At 39.6% G+C, this 15,581-nt stretch overlaps 1 protein-coding gene across 6 annotated transcripts in view; it reads right to left on the bottom strand.

The window, feature by feature from the left end:
• The window catches only part of NOL8 (nucleolar protein 8), a 32,547-nt gene that overhangs the window by 13,111 nt on the left and 3,855 nt on the right, over window positions 1–15,581 (bottom strand). For 5 of the 6 annotated variants that reach the window (XM_033122647.1, XM_033122649.1, XM_033122648.1 and 2 more), the window contains 6 exons: window positions 14,056–14,191; window positions 6,286–6,354; window positions 2,731–4,596; window positions 1,303–1,416; window positions 678–800; window positions 310–400 (listed from right to left, as the gene is read on the bottom strand). In XM_033122647.1, the coding sequence (XP_032978538.1) occupies window positions 310–400; window positions 678–800; window positions 1,303–1,416; window positions 2,731–4,596; window positions 6,286–6,354; window positions 14,056–14,191 (2,399 nt within the window). The remainder of the gene's footprint in view (window positions 1–309; window positions 401–677; window positions 801–1,302; window positions 1,417–2,730; window positions 4,597–6,285; window positions 6,355–14,055; window positions 14,192–15,581) is intronic. The other variant, XM_033122651.1, reaches the window with a different exon arrangement.

Consider the following 15,581-nt stretch of genomic DNA (forward strand, 5'->3'; position numbering starts at 1 on the left):
TACTGCCAGGCAGGGACCACCTTTTCTCTTATGCCAGAGATAGGACGGAGGAAGATGGTGCCTCTGGTGGATGCTATCTATTCCCGTCCTCTTTGGCAGCTTCAACTAATTTAAATTTTCTAAATAAGTTACTATGTACAAACAAACTCAAGCAGTACTGAGTAAGCGAAGCAATGGATTATAAGATCCACAATTCACTGTCTTGGGGTGTAGAGTTTCTCCATGTGTTAAGCGACGCCGCTAAACTAAGTGACTTTTCAGGGTGTCCCAGCTCTGACATCAGGACTGTGTGGACAATGAGGCTTTTACCTTCTTGTTCCTCTTCACTGTCACTTTCTAGAAATCGGGAGTCCATGCGAAATCTGTCATCAGTGGCAAAATGAGACTGCAAATCCATGAGCTCAAAGACAAAAAACATACAAGTAAAGGCCACATTCCCAAGAAATTGCTTCTAAAGAAGACCCCCCAAGTGCCCTCCCACACCCCGAAATTCCAATTGCTGTCTGCGTATCCTCACCTACCCATGAACCAATCAGAACAGGTTGTGCAGGACTTACTCCCAAAATAGATAAACAATGGAGTGTATGTCAAGGTCGGCCTGCATTTACCTAGACTTATGGACTATGTCAAAAAATAAGGACACATTGCAAGTTTTATTATTTTCAGTCTTCACTAACCTTCTTTCCAGATCTACCCTCAAACTGAGGTTTAATCCTGAACCTGCTACTGTCGTCTTCAGAATCAGATTCCTCATCAGCACTGCTGTCGAACAGCTTCCCAGACGCTGTAGCCAAGGACCCCTGTCACACAGATGGAGACAGAAACGTTTATTAAAACCTGAGGCAATTAGTGTTTTCTTCAGCAAGTAATCTTTCCCCCTCACGTTTAAGAACGAACAACCCAGATGCATCTCCCAGGAAAGCGTGGACAGTGGTGAGAACAGAAACGCCCGACTCAGGGATATCTACTCGGCCTCTTAGGGCACTGGTCCAGAGGCTCCCGCGTAGCCTGAATGCAGGAGGGGGGGCAGGACAGTTATTACATATGTGAGAATACTTTCTGCAGGATTTCACTAATACTGAAGTCACTGTCCGGATCATGTGGAGGATGGGATCGTGCAGGAGAAAATCTCAAAGTTCCTGTAGGCTCTGCGTGGGCTGGAGTGGGGAGCCCTGTCTCCTCACGGCTCCTGGAAGGCTATATGTTGAGCCTGGCAGTTGTGGGCATGTCTTGGTATGCGAAAGGCAGAACTGGATCTGCAACCACAGAGGAATACCCACACAGACAAACTGAACTTCTTACTTTCACTGCTTTCTCTCCTAGATGGCTTTGCTCCCAAGTGGCTGTCTCCACTGTCTCACTTTCACTGTCGGAACCAAAGATGATGTGCGTTGGCTTGTCCTCTGGATGATCATCCTAGAGCATTATATCAAAAGGATTACATCTTAAGACAACCCCCCGTCTCCTTTCCCTGCCCAGTCTACTTCTCATCCTCTTTTCTTGTCTAGTCAATGCCACTGTCCACTTATTTTCCCAAGACAGACACGTGTGACTTCTCTTTCTTTGCATATCCAGTTGATCACCAAGTCCCATCAAATGGACCTTCTTAGTACCTTTTCTGTCTATTCCCACTGTTACCACCTTGGTTCTGGCTCATGACCTCCCAAAGGCTGACCCTGGTTCCAGATTTGCCCCAATTCGATCTGTTGTTTGTCATGGCCTGAACAATGTTTCCCAGAGCTTGGCAAACTTTTTCTGTAAAGGACCAGAGAGTAACTATTTTAGGCTTTGCGGTCTTGGTCCTGTATTCTTTTTTTAAAATGCTTTAAAACATAAAAACCATTCTTAGCTTGGAGGCTATACCAACATGGGCTGGATGGCCTCGGAGCTCTAGTTTGCCAATGCCTGTTCCAACATACATACAACCAACCTTCATTCTCTTGCTTAAAGTGCTTCATTCTTCTCAGCCTTAGACTATGTCTAAGCTCCGTAGCCTCTTCACAACTCGCCCTACTTACCTCTCTAGCCTCATTTCTTGCTATCCCCAGTCACACTGACTGGAAACACTCACTTCGCCTTTCCTCTCCCTTCGCACGCTCTGACCGCCACCGACCAGTTCACACTGACCCCTCACACCAGACTCAGTTCAGGCTGAGGAAGGCCCTACCCTATCCTCCCGACCAACCTGGTGTGCCTCCCACGTGCTGCCAGGGCTCAGGGGCATACTTGTCTCTTGGCCAGTGACACTGAACTGCTCCCTTCTGCTCACCATACTATGAGCTAATAACCATCTGCGGCGGGGACCGTCCATGAGCCTCGGTCCTCATTCTGTAAACCCAGCACTTATTGAAGGCCTGGAACCTCCTAGGTACTGAGCAGTTGTTGAAAGAATGAATAAAGCTCATTATAGTAAATCTTGGGATATAAATCACTTGGGAAATGATTTATATGTAAATTCAGACATCGACTATACCATTTCTAGTTTCTAAAGGAAAGGAAATTATGAAAAAAAGTTAGATAAAAACAAATGAAAATGTTTTTTATAGCTTAATCTCACTTCCTTTGGGATATACTAAACATATACAGTGATAAAAAACTAACTCAATGACTCAGCACATGGAAATGGTGGGTGCTAAGATACTGACCTTTGAAGGGGCACACCTGCCTTCATGGGAAGGAAAGAATGAAATTTGAGAGCTCTTGTTAAACCCATAGACTGCAGACACTCACCAGATTTGCCAGAGCATCATGAACCAGCTTCTTCTGCAGTGCTTTTGCCTTCTGCCTCGCCGCTAAGGCTGCCAGACGCTTCTGGTTATCGTCAGCGTGCCTGTCCTCAGCATTAACACCTGATGAACCACCAAGAGAACGTGGGACGTCAGCTTCACCTCCCCGAGAGTGTCTCCTGGAGACCTCTGATGACTTCTCAGGGGCCACGTGGCTGTTTAGATCAGGCCTCTTTTCAGAGCCTTCTCCCATCTTTGTGCTCCTGTGGCAACAGTCTTCATCAAAGGGAGTCTCTGCACCAAGACTTAAAGATTTCTTATCTTTTAATGGCAATATACTAGAAACAGAATTTCTACTTCCCTTTTCTGAACTGCCAAGCGACACCACTTTGTGATCCTGGTTCTCAGAAGTGGACTGTCTCTTTTGAGGCCGGATATGATTTGGGTCATCTGCTTTCTTTGTACATTGGGAAGGAGTCAGTTTGCTTGATGAGCCATTAGCATATGGAAACCCCATTTCCATGGACACACTAGTGGGATCCTCAAGTTTCAAGGAATTCTGATTTTTATTACTATTGTTAGAGGCAACACTCTCTTTCAAGGATTTTTTCACTGATTTCTTCCCATAGAGACAGCCTACTCCCTTGAATGCCTGGAATTTTGGCTTTAAGTTGTTTTCCTTTTGTTTCTGTTTTCCGGGGGTATTCTCTTCTCCCTTGAAAAGAGAAGCCAAAATCTCCTCAGGATGAATACACTGTCGACCTCTGTGGAGGCCACCAGAAGTCCTGTGGAGGCTCTTGGAGGCTCTGTGACACTTGGCGGTGGTTTCCCAGCCATTACTCTCAGTATCTTCTTTTGGAGCCTCCAGGTCACCGCCAGCCAACTGTCCCAAATCAGCTAAAGTGAGAGTCACAGAAAGACAGTTTTTCATCATGGCATTATACTCATCTTCCTCAGACTCGGATGATTCTGACACAGACTCAATGTCTTCACTGCTACTAGAGTCAGACAGAGATTTATGACTAAGACACTTCACTGTATGACTGCTGGCTAGCTCTATGTTGGTTTTTTGGGGCACTTTAATATAATGATCAGAAAGTTCACAGTTTTTCCTATTTTTGAAAGAAGTTTTCTTATGTATGGGCTTTTCCATTTGTGAAAATTCTGTACTATTTTTGACCTTACCAACATTTTTTTTCATTGCAATGATTTCATCTGTATCTCCTGAATCATAGTTGCAATCATTTCCCATGTTATCTTCACTATCAAGGCAAGCGATGTTATTTTTGATGCCTAAACCTGTTAAAGAACAAGTTTTGTGAACACCTGATTTGAAATCATCCCTTACAACTTCAAAGGGATCATTTTCAGACTCATTTGTTAAGGACCATGTAGTTCTCTCTCTGTTTTCCTCTCTTGCAATCATTAATCTTAATTCATCTTCAGAATCAGTATCATCACCAGACATGCTATTTTTGTTCCTAGTAGTTTCCAGGCCAGAAGTCTGAAAAAGTGCATGTTTAACTTTCCGATTATCAGAATCAGGTGCATGAGGTAACTTAGGAGCAAGGGGGTTATTAGGTATTTCTTGTATGGCCTGTTGCCGTGTCATGTGTGGACTCTCCACTAGTACCCTACTGGGTCTTGGTCTCACAGCCACAGACACAGTGGAACCCTCATCCTTCTGCGCTTGTATTATCTTCTTGGGAGGGCTGTAAAAGTCAGAAAACTCTCCTCGTCGTTTCTTACTCATAGGATCATTACCTCCTTCCAGTTCCCAAGTGAGGTTAGCTATAGGGACGACATTTGTGAAATCCTCCCCTATTTTCTTTAAGTTGTGGCAGTATTTTGATGGATCATATTTCATGATGTTACCAAAAGTCAAGGAACAAAACAAAGGCACTAGGTTTTAGGAAAACCTGTCAATCTGGTGAAGCAAAAGGAATAGTTTAATTTTACCCTCAGTTTCCTATCCAACAAAATGAGAATTTCACTGGATGATCTCAGGGTCTTTGGAATTGAGCTTTCTTTCCAGAGTTAAAACAAAGCACCATCACTATTAACTGGCAGAATATCTACTTGAATGTAGATATTATAGTAATTGGATTCAGATTACATTCTAGGTATAGAAGCCCCATGACTGTTGTCTATAAATCCAAGAAATCCATCCACTGAACTGATGCTGTAAAGCAGAGTAGAGAGGGGCCCCGCCCCCAGAATGGAACAGCTGGACACTGCATGTCCTCGAGTTTCAAATTCTTTTGGCCATTCCCGCCTTTTCAATGCTGGCCTATCCTAGCTCAATAACCTTTGTTTTACATTGTACTCACTCTCTGCAGAAGTCTTTATTATAGGTTGGTGCAAAACTAACTGCGGGTTAAAAAGGTTAAAAATAATTGCAAAAAGCGCAATTACTTTTGCACCAACCTAATAGAAAACGATTACTTCTTTACCAGGCCTGTTCTGTTGCTGATATTATCCAGAAAGATTCTAGCTAATGTCTGTGCTATGATGACAGCTGGCATTTGCTGATTTCCTAAAACATACAAATAGTCAAGTAGAGTTGCTGTAAGTTATCACTCCTGAAAGCTTTGTTCACTTAGTAACTACTGAATATATGCCTAGTATGTGAGATGGGCCCATGTCCAATGTCTCTCAGCTTCACACTTCCCTTCAACATTCTCCTCTGCTGTTAGTGGCTGCCACTGGTGGGAAGCCCGAAGGTAGAGCAGCAGCAGCTGTGGCCAGGCTCTAGCGAGGCCTGTGGCATAGAAGCCACAAGCAATGAGGACACACCTGTCTATTTGTCTAGCCCCAGGCTGGTAGCAGTTTGCTGTGTTTATTCATCTTTGGACAACGAATCAACTTCTAGCTCCTCCTGCACTTTGTAAACCAACTGCATATATTCTATCCCCTCTGTTTGAAATACCTGGAACTGTTTCTGCTTCTCTGACTGACACACACTGTAAGAGCTAAAGGATGCACAAGCTGTACCCTCTGCGCAGAAGTTCATGACACTAGGAATTCAAGGTCTTAGACAATTTGACCTCATTTCCTCAAGGGAACAGGTTTCTGAATTTGCTTATCCTGGGTTCCAAACTCCACCCACCTGCTTGTCTACATATTTCTATCTACTAATTTCCTTTTTCTTGGAATCTTTCCTATCACTTTTCTATTAATGTGAAAACTACTCCATTTTCTCTACAGCCTACCTTACCAATGGCCCCACGTTCACTTGCCCTACTTTAGCTCTTTTAGCAATGACTTCGAATCCATGAGAGGAAGCACATACAATAAGTGAAAAGGCTTCTCTGACAATCATCATTTGTATTACTCACTTGTATAAAACCTTGTTACATTCTCTTACTATTCTCTTAATTTTTCTATACATGTAGGCAGGTAGATCTTACCTTGCCTAGAAATTAGGAACATAAAACTGTTAAACATCTAAAGATTTCCTGACAGGCAGGGAAATTCTAAAGGTAGGAATTAAACTTTTGCAATTAGCCATCACTGTGGTAAATAATAATTACTCTGAAAACCCAATTGCAAAGGATATTTTATGTTTATGTTGATTCTTTAGGTGAAGGACAGGTAAGACTCTTCCAAATTTACTCACAACCCAATTCTAAAAGAAAAAAATATATTTACTATATATGTCACAAATGGAAAACATTCACCACATTGCATAAATGTAACTTTTTAAAATATTGAACACACAGTTGGCCATGATTACTGTTGGGTTTACTTTCCTGATAAGGAAACATAAGTTCCCAAAAAGAAGTTATGAGGAAAGTAAAAAGAAGGAAAACTGGGGCAGTAACCGATCCCATATAAACACATAGGATGCTACACAAAAAACACCAGTTGTTAGTGATGTCAGCAGCATGGTGGCATGTAGGACGTCCAGGTCTCCCCCTGAAATTACAAGTTGGACAGCTATAATTCAATAAAGGATTCCCTGCTCAACACACAAATGCATCCTAGGGATGCATCTCCCATTGCAGCAGAGCCTGGGAGAGGCAGCTGAGACACCCCAGACAGAGTAGTGTGGCTGGTGGCTTCTGGATGCAGGAAAGTGATGCCGGGAACACAGACCAGGAGACCCATAGCCCGCCACATATCACCATGGAGTGGTACCCCACAACGAAGGCGACTGAGTTAGAAAAAGGATGGCAACCTCCTTGGGGATCATGGGGTGTTTTCAATGGCTGAGGCAACACCAACACACAGAGATCCTGAAAGCCCTAGGAGTGCAGGTAAGAGAAAACAAAAAAGTGTACTTCATTGCCATCTACTGGGGAAAAAAAGAGACAACTATCAAGCTGATAAACAGGAGTCCAATACTTAAAACAGATTTCCTTCCCACAAATGCCCAGGCAGAGAAATAATCCGCAAGCACAATGAATAATCAAGGTAACAAGGGAGCTCAGAAACAAAATGAAAAATATCCAGAAAATAAACTTAAAGACATAGACGACTATGATTTAAATGACCTAAAATTCAAGACTACGTTCTGCAAAAACTTAATGATATACAGAAGAACTGAGAAAAACAATTCAAGAAAGTCAGAAATAAAATCAATGAACAAAAGGAGTACTTCACCAAAGAGAGTGAAAGTATAAAAAAAAAAAAAATCCAGAAATTCTGGAGGAAGAACTCAGTAAGATGAAGAATGAACTAGTGAACTTAGGAAATAGAGCAGACCAGATGGATGAAAGAATCAGTGACACAGAAGATAGAAATCTAGAAATGACTAGGTGGAAAGAGCAAGAGAATTGAAAATAAACATGAAAGAACTGAGTGAGTACCATGCGATCTATTCGAAAGAGCAATATAAGAATAATGGATATACCAGAAGGAGAAGAGCAGAAGGGCACAGAGAGCCTAGTCAAACAAATAGTCGAGAACTTCCCAACTCCATGGAAAGAACTAGATTCTCAGATCCAAAAAGCTAACAGAACACCTGATTATCTCAATCCCAAAAGGCCTTTTCCAGGGCACATTATATTAAAACTGTCAAAAATTAATGACAAAGAAAGAGTTTTCAAGGCAGCCAGGGAAAAGAAGACAGTAATCTACAAATCCCCATTAGATCATCATCGGAGTTTTCAGCACAAATCCTACCAGCTAGGCCAGTGGAATCAAATATTCAAAATACTGAAAGAGAGAAATCAACAGAGAAGAACAATCTATCCAAAGTTATCCTTTAGATATGAAGGAGAAATAAAGGCTTTTTTTAGACAAAAAGAAGCTGACGAAATTTACCACAATACCTGTATTACATACAACAAATGTTAAAAGGTGCTCTTCTACCTGAAAGAAAAAGACAAAGGGATACAAAAATGTGAGTTGACTAACAGACAGACAGAAGCAGGAAATTGCAACCCTTTTTCAGAACAGGGTATTAAACCCTTAAATGTAAAGGTTAAAGGAGGTAAAAACATTAAAAAGAAGAAGACAATAGCTCCTGCAATTTGGAAATGAACTCACAGCGTAAAAAGGGATAATTTGTGACACAAAAATATGAGAGAGGAGAGGGTAAAGGACTGAACTTGCTCAGGATAATGTACAATCAGAAGAGAAAGCACTGCATACGTGAAACTGTCTTTTGCATAAACCTAATAATAACTATAAAAGAAAAATCAAGACCTGAGATACATAAAATAAAAAAAGAGAAAATGGAGAAAACTATTAGAGAATATCACTGAATTAATATAACTGAAACACAAAAGAAATGAAACAATGGAGACACAGAGCTACTAGAAAATAAAAGGTAGAATGGCGTCAGAAAATCCTCATATATCAATACTCACCCTAAATGTAAATGGACTGAACTCACCAATAAAATGGCAGGATGGGTCAAAAAACAAAACCCAACTATATATTCCCTTCAGGGAGATACATCTCAGCTGCATGGTCAAACACTGCCTCAAAGTGAAGGGGTGGAAAATAATACTCCAATCAAATTGCAAAGAAAAGTGGGTGCAGCTGTACTTAAATCTGACAAAATAGATTTCAAGATAGAAAAGGTAACAAAAATTGTAACCCCAATAAATTAAAAAAAAAAAAAGAAAAGGTAACAAAAGACAAATATGGACATTTTATAATAAAAGGGACACTACATCAAGATGACATAACACTTCTTAAATATATATGCACCCAATCAGGGAGCACCAAAATATGTAAACCAACTACTAACAAAACTAAAAGGAGAAACTGACAAAAACACAATTATATAGCAGGGGACCTAAATGCTCCATTGACAGCTATAGACAGATCATCCAAATGCCAAATCAATAAGGAAATACTGGTCTTAAATGACACATTATTCCAAATGAACATAATTGACATTTCCAGTTTCACCCTAGAACATTGTAACATACATTGTTCTCTAGTGCACATGATACATTTTCAAGGATAGACCATATGTTGGGATACAAAACTAGCCTCAACAAATTTAAACCTGAAATCATATCAAACACATTCTCTGATGACAATGCTTTGAAATCGGAAATCAACGGCAAAAAGCAGGAAAAACCACAAATATGTAGAGATTAAACAACATGCTACTAAACAACGATTGGGTCAAAGAAGAAATAAAAGAGATCAAAAGATACATAGAGACGAATAACAATACAAGCATATAAAATTTTGGGGATACAGCAAAAGCAGTAATAAGAGGGAAGCTTATGTAATTACAGGCTTACTTCAAAGAACAAGAAAAATGTCAAATAAATAACCTAACATTTCACCTTAAATAACTAGAAAAAGAAGAATAAATGAAGCACAAAGTTAGTAGACGGTAGAAAATAATAAAAATTAGAGCAGAATTAAATGAAATAAAGAACAAAAAGACAATAGAAAAAATTAATGCAACAAAGAGCTGGTTCATTGAAAAGATATAAACTTGACAAACCTCTGGCAAGGAAGAAAAAAGACTCAAACAAAATCAGAAATGAAAGAGAGGTTACAAAGGACAGCACAGAAAAACAAAGGATTATAAAAGAATACTATGAAAGGCTATAAGCCACCAAATTAAATAACCTAGAAAAAATGGAAAAGTTCATAGAAATATGTAACCTGCCTAGATTGAATCATGAAAAACTGGAAAATTTAAATAGACTAATCAACAGTAATGAAATTGAAACAGTCCTCAGACATTTTTCTAAAAAGGACATACAGATGGCAAACAGACATATGAAGAAATGCTCAACCTCACTAACCATCAGAGAAATGCAAATAAAAACCACAATGAGATACCACCTCACCCCAGTCAAAATGGCTATCATCAATAAATCAACAAACAACAAGTGCTGGCGCGGATGTGGAGAAAAGGGAACGCTTGTGCACTGTTGGTGGGATTGCAGATTGGTGCAGCCACTATGGAAAACAGTATGGAGGTATCTCAAAAATCTGAAACTGGAACTACCTTATGATCCAGTAATTCCACTCCTAGTTATCTATCCGGAGAAATCCAAAACTTCAATTCAAAAATCTTTATGCACTCCTATGTTTATTGCAGCACTATACACAATAGCTAAGACATGCAAACAACCAAAATGCCCATCGGTAGATGACTGGATTAAGAAACTGTGGTACATTTATACAATGGAGTATTATGCAGCCATAAAGAAGAAAGAAATCTTACCATTTGCAACAACATGGATGGATCTAGAGAACATTATGTTAAGTGAAATAAGTCAGAGAAAGATAAGTACCATATGATCTCACTTATTTGCGGATTCTAAAGAAAAGAGTAAGTGAATGAACTAATCAGAAACAGTTTGGGAGACAATGAGGAAAAACTGAGGGTTGCTAGATGGGCGGGATAGGTGGGGGGTGGGGGGGAGGGTGAGGGGATTGGAGGGCAGTCGGTGACCACAGGATGGCCACGGGTTTGAAAATTAATCTGGGGAACGTAATTTGGTGGTTACCAGAAGGTAAAGGGATTGGGGGGTGGGGGATGAGGGTGAGGGGGATCAAATGTATGGTGATGGAAGGGGAGCTGACTCTGGGTGGTGAACACACAGTGTGATTTATGGATGATATGATACAGAATTGCACACCTGAAATCTATGTAATTTTACTAACAATTGTCACCCCAATAAATTAAAAATAAATTAAAAAAAAAAAAAAAAAACTCCCCAAAATTAAAAGTCCAGGACCACATGGCTTCACTTGTGAATTTTACTAAACATTCAGAGATTTAATACCTATTCTCTCAAGCTCTTCCAAAAAATTGAAGAGGCATACTTCCTAACTAATTTTATGAGGGCAACATTATCCTGATACCCAAATCTGGCAAGGACAACACAAAAAAAGAAAATTATAGACCAGTATCTCTGATGAATATAGGTGCAAAAATCCTAAACAAAAGATTAGCAAATTGAATACAACAATACATGAAAAAGATTATACATCATGATCAAGTGGAGTTCAATCCAGGGGTACAAGCATGGTTCAACATACACAAATCGACCAATGTGATGCAGCACATAAACAAAATAAAAAATAAAAATTGTATGATATCAATAGATGCAGAAAAAGCATTTGACAAGAAACAACATCCATTTATTATTAAAACACTCAATAAAATGGGTATAGAAGGAAAGTACCTCAACATAATAAAGGCCACATATGACAATCCCTCAGCTAATAATATCACATTCAATGGGGAAAAACCGAAAGCTTTTCTTCGAAGACCAGGAACAACACAAAAATGCCCTCTCTCTGTTATTTAACAAAGTATTGGAAGTCCCAACCCAGAGCAGTAAGACAAAATAAATAAATAAAAGGCATCCAAATTGGGAATGAAGAAGTCAAATTGTCACTTTTAGAAGATGACATGACAGAAAACCCCAAAGATGCCACCAAAAAACGATTAGAAACAATAAACAAATACAGTAAAGTTGCAAGATTCAAAATCAATGTACAAAAATCCATTGTGTTCCTATATACCAACATGACATTTCAGAAAAAGAAATGAACAAATTCCTTTTGCAATTGCAACAAAAAGAATAAAATACCTAGGAATAAATTTAACAAAGGATCTGAAGGACTTATACACTGAAAACTACTAGACATTTTTAAACAAAACTGAAGACACAAAGAAATGGGAAAACATTTCATGTTTATGGATTGGAAGAATCAACATAGTAAAATGGCCATATTACCCAAAGCAATATACAGATTTAATGCAATCCCCATCAAAATAATGGCATTTTTTAAAGAAACAGAACAAAAAGTCATCAGGTTTGTATGCAATCACAAAAGACCCAGAAAAGCCAAAGCAATTCTGAGAAAGAAGAACAAGGCTGGAGGTATCACATTCCCTAATTTCAAATACTACAAAGCTACAATAATCAAAACAGCATGGTTTCGGCAAAAAAAAAAAAAAAAAAAAGACACACAGACGGATGGAACAGAACTGAGTGCACAGAAAGAAACCCCCATGTATATGGGCAACTAATTTTCGACAAAGGAGCCAAAAATATGCAATGAAGAAAGGAAAGCCTCTTCGGTAGTAAATGGTGCTGGGAAATTGGAAAGTCATGTGCGAAAGAATTGGAAAACCATGTGCGAAACTAGACTGCTATTCGACACCATACGCAAAAGTTAACTCAAAATGAATCACTTAAACATGAGACCTGAAACAATAAAATACATAGAAAACAGCATACAGGTACTAAACTTAAGGATCTTGGTCTTAAAGTGACTTTTAAGAACTTGACTCCAAAGGCAAGGGAAGTAAAAGCAAAAATAAATAAATGGGACTGTATCAAACTAAAAAGCTTCTGCACAGCAAAAGACACCATCCACAAAACAAAGAGGCAACCTACAGAATGGGAGAAGATAATTGCAAACAATACCTCCCAAAAGGGGATAATGTCCAAAATATATAAATAACTCATGCAACTCAACAAAAAACCAAACAATCCAATTAAAAAATGGGCAGAGGACCTGAACAGACACTTCTACCAAGAAGACATATAAATGGCCAACAGATAGTATATGAAAAGATGCTTTGCTTCACTAGCTACCGTGTTTCCCCCAGAATAAGACCTAGCCGGACAATCAGCTCTAATGCGTGTTTTGGAGCAAAAATTAATATAAGACCGGGTCTCAAGTTATATAAGGCCCGGTCTTATTTTACTATAAGGTCTTATAGTAATGTCTTATATTAATTTTTGCTCCAAAAGATGCGTTAGAGCTGATTGTCCGGCTAGGTCTTATTTTCGGGGAAGCATGGCATTAGGGAAATGCAAACCAAAACCACAATGAGATACCACCCCACATCTGTTAGAATGGCTATTATCAACAAGACAAGAAATAACAAGTGTTGGAGAGTCTGTGGAAAAGAAGGAACCCTCATACACTGCTGGTGGGAATGTAATTTGGTACAGCCACTATGGAAAACAGTATGGAGGTTCCTCGAAAAATTATGAATAGAGGTATCTTATGACCCAACAATCCCTCTTCTGGGTATCTACCCAAAAAATTTGAAAACATACGTTGGTAAAAATATAATTACCCCTATGTTCATTGCAGCATTATTCATGGTAGCCAAGATACAGTAACAACCTAAGTGTCCTTTGATGGACGACTGCATAAAGATGTGGTACATACATATAAGGGAATACTACTAAACCGTAAGAAAAGATGAAATACTGCCGTTTGCCACATGGATAGATCTTGAGATTATCATGCTATGCGAAATAAGTCAGATGGAAAAGGACAAGAACCATATGACTTCACTCATATTTGGGAAGTAAAACTGAAAGCCAACAAATGAACAAACAAAACAAAGAAACGAACTCATAGACACAAACAATATGAAGGCTCCCGAAGGGTAAGGGGCGTTGGGGGAGGATGAAGAGCGTAAACGGAGTCCAACATGGGAATGGAGGGAGACTAGACTTGGGGTGGTGAGCACACTATGCAATGTACAGATGATGTATTATAGAAATGTACACTTGAAACATATGTTATTAACCAATGTCACCCCAACAAACTTCATTATAAACCAAAACAAAATACCAGATGTCAAAAAGGCAAACCTGGGTACTCCCTGACTTCCTCACCACGTATTTCCCTTGGAAGACCAACCTCTACTTGAGTTTTGGTTTCTCTCTCTGTAAAATGGGGTGAACTGTGCCTCTCTCTCTGTAAAAATGGGGTGAACTGTGCTTACCCAAGAGTTATAAATGCACTTTAAAAACCATAAAGCACTATCTGTGTTAAAAAGCAACTGCTTTAGAAAAGACGCCCAGTCACATGGTCTTAGGAGTTGGTTCCCAGCCTAGTCAGGCTGCCAGAGGAGACTCACTTTGTGCCCTGGTACTTCTGTCCCTGGCACAGCTTTCACATGGAAATCCACCACTCCCATCTTTTCTAACAAGTTGGGGGTGCCTATTGTTGATTTTTCTTTTTTTGCTCTGGCTGCTTGTCTCTCTTGTGCCAATCTGAATCAAAGAGAAAATATAAATACAAGAGTTAAAATAACTAACCACATTATTAACGGTGCTTTTGTTTTGCTTTTTAACACTATAATGCTGTTTAACTTTACAGTTGTCATTTAGCGTCTCTCAACTTTCCCCTTCAACTTGTGTACTTTTGGCATTTTGTCCCTTCTCGATGCCTTCATTTTTCCTCATGAGGAGGAGGTGTCTTCAGAGCCCAATCTGCCAAGTCTTGACTATTTCTATACTCATAATAAAGAAAATGCAGAGTGCCATGTTAACCTTTTGATTCAAACTCCACCACCTTCTTTAGGCCTGCACACTGCTGACCAATTCTCGCTGGCCTCTCTGCCTGTGGTCTGTCTCCTTTACACTCTATCTTCCAGAATGCCTGTCAGATTTCTGCTCCTCAGGCACACCTGTGGATACCTCATGGCGGTAGCACTGTGTTCTCACCCTTCTCTGGACTGGGGTCCCAGTTCCTGCACACAGTAGGCACTCAAGTGCTGCTGAATGAAAGTCTCCTGACTACCCCGTTCAGAAGTTCCCAACTGAAGAACAAAATCAGATCCTCACTTTTCTCACCAGACCACTCCCTCAAAACACACCTCCAGTGGCTGCTTGCCACTTGCCTTAGATTTTACTTTTCCTTGTACCAATGCCTTGGTCTAGAACAATCTTATCAATGATCCTGGATGCTCCATCTGTAAATTCCTAAAATGCTTTCTGTTTTGAAAGTTCCCAAACTTACATAATCTTCCCTCCCTGAGAATACCATCAGGGTCTTAAAATGCTCTAATAGTTGTTACAACATTTTGTTCTTAAGTCACTTGCCTAATGAATCTTATGCTTACCATACAGGCACTTCCTGTTATTTTCATACTTTTGTATGACACTAGCATTAATAGTCAAAAACAACACAAGCAACTTGGTAGTGTCTATTAAACTTCTAAATGTATATAACCCCATGACACAGCACTCGCCCCCTTGCTGACGTCAACTCCAGAGAAAATCTTGCATAATGGAGAAGCCATCCTCAAGGGCCATCTATTATCATGAAGACATGGAAACAGCCTAAATGTTCATCAGTGGGGGATGGCCAACTACACTGTAGTATAGCTATTTTCCCACACGGTACTCAAGTCAATATGAAAAGGGGGAAAGACCTACATCACCACAAAAGATTGTGTCAAAAAAGATGAAATAGGCATCTATTTTTATGGCAAAAAAAATTACATTATGTAAATACACTGCATTATTTTTTTTGGTGGGGTTGGGTTGTGAGGAGTCACAGCTGAGAGGCATTTTAGCTCTACTTGTCATGTTGAATTGGCTAATACCACAATATATTACTCAATAGTTTCAAATTAATTAAGTGAATATATGAAACCAC

Source organism: Rhinolophus ferrumequinum, chromosome 12, assembly GCF_004115265.2.
Source record: "Rhinolophus ferrumequinum isolate MPI-CBG mRhiFer1 chromosome 12, mRhiFer1_v1.p, whole genome shotgun sequence".
NCBI lineage: Eukaryota > Metazoa > Chordata > Mammalia > Chiroptera > Rhinolophidae > Rhinolophus > Rhinolophus ferrumequinum.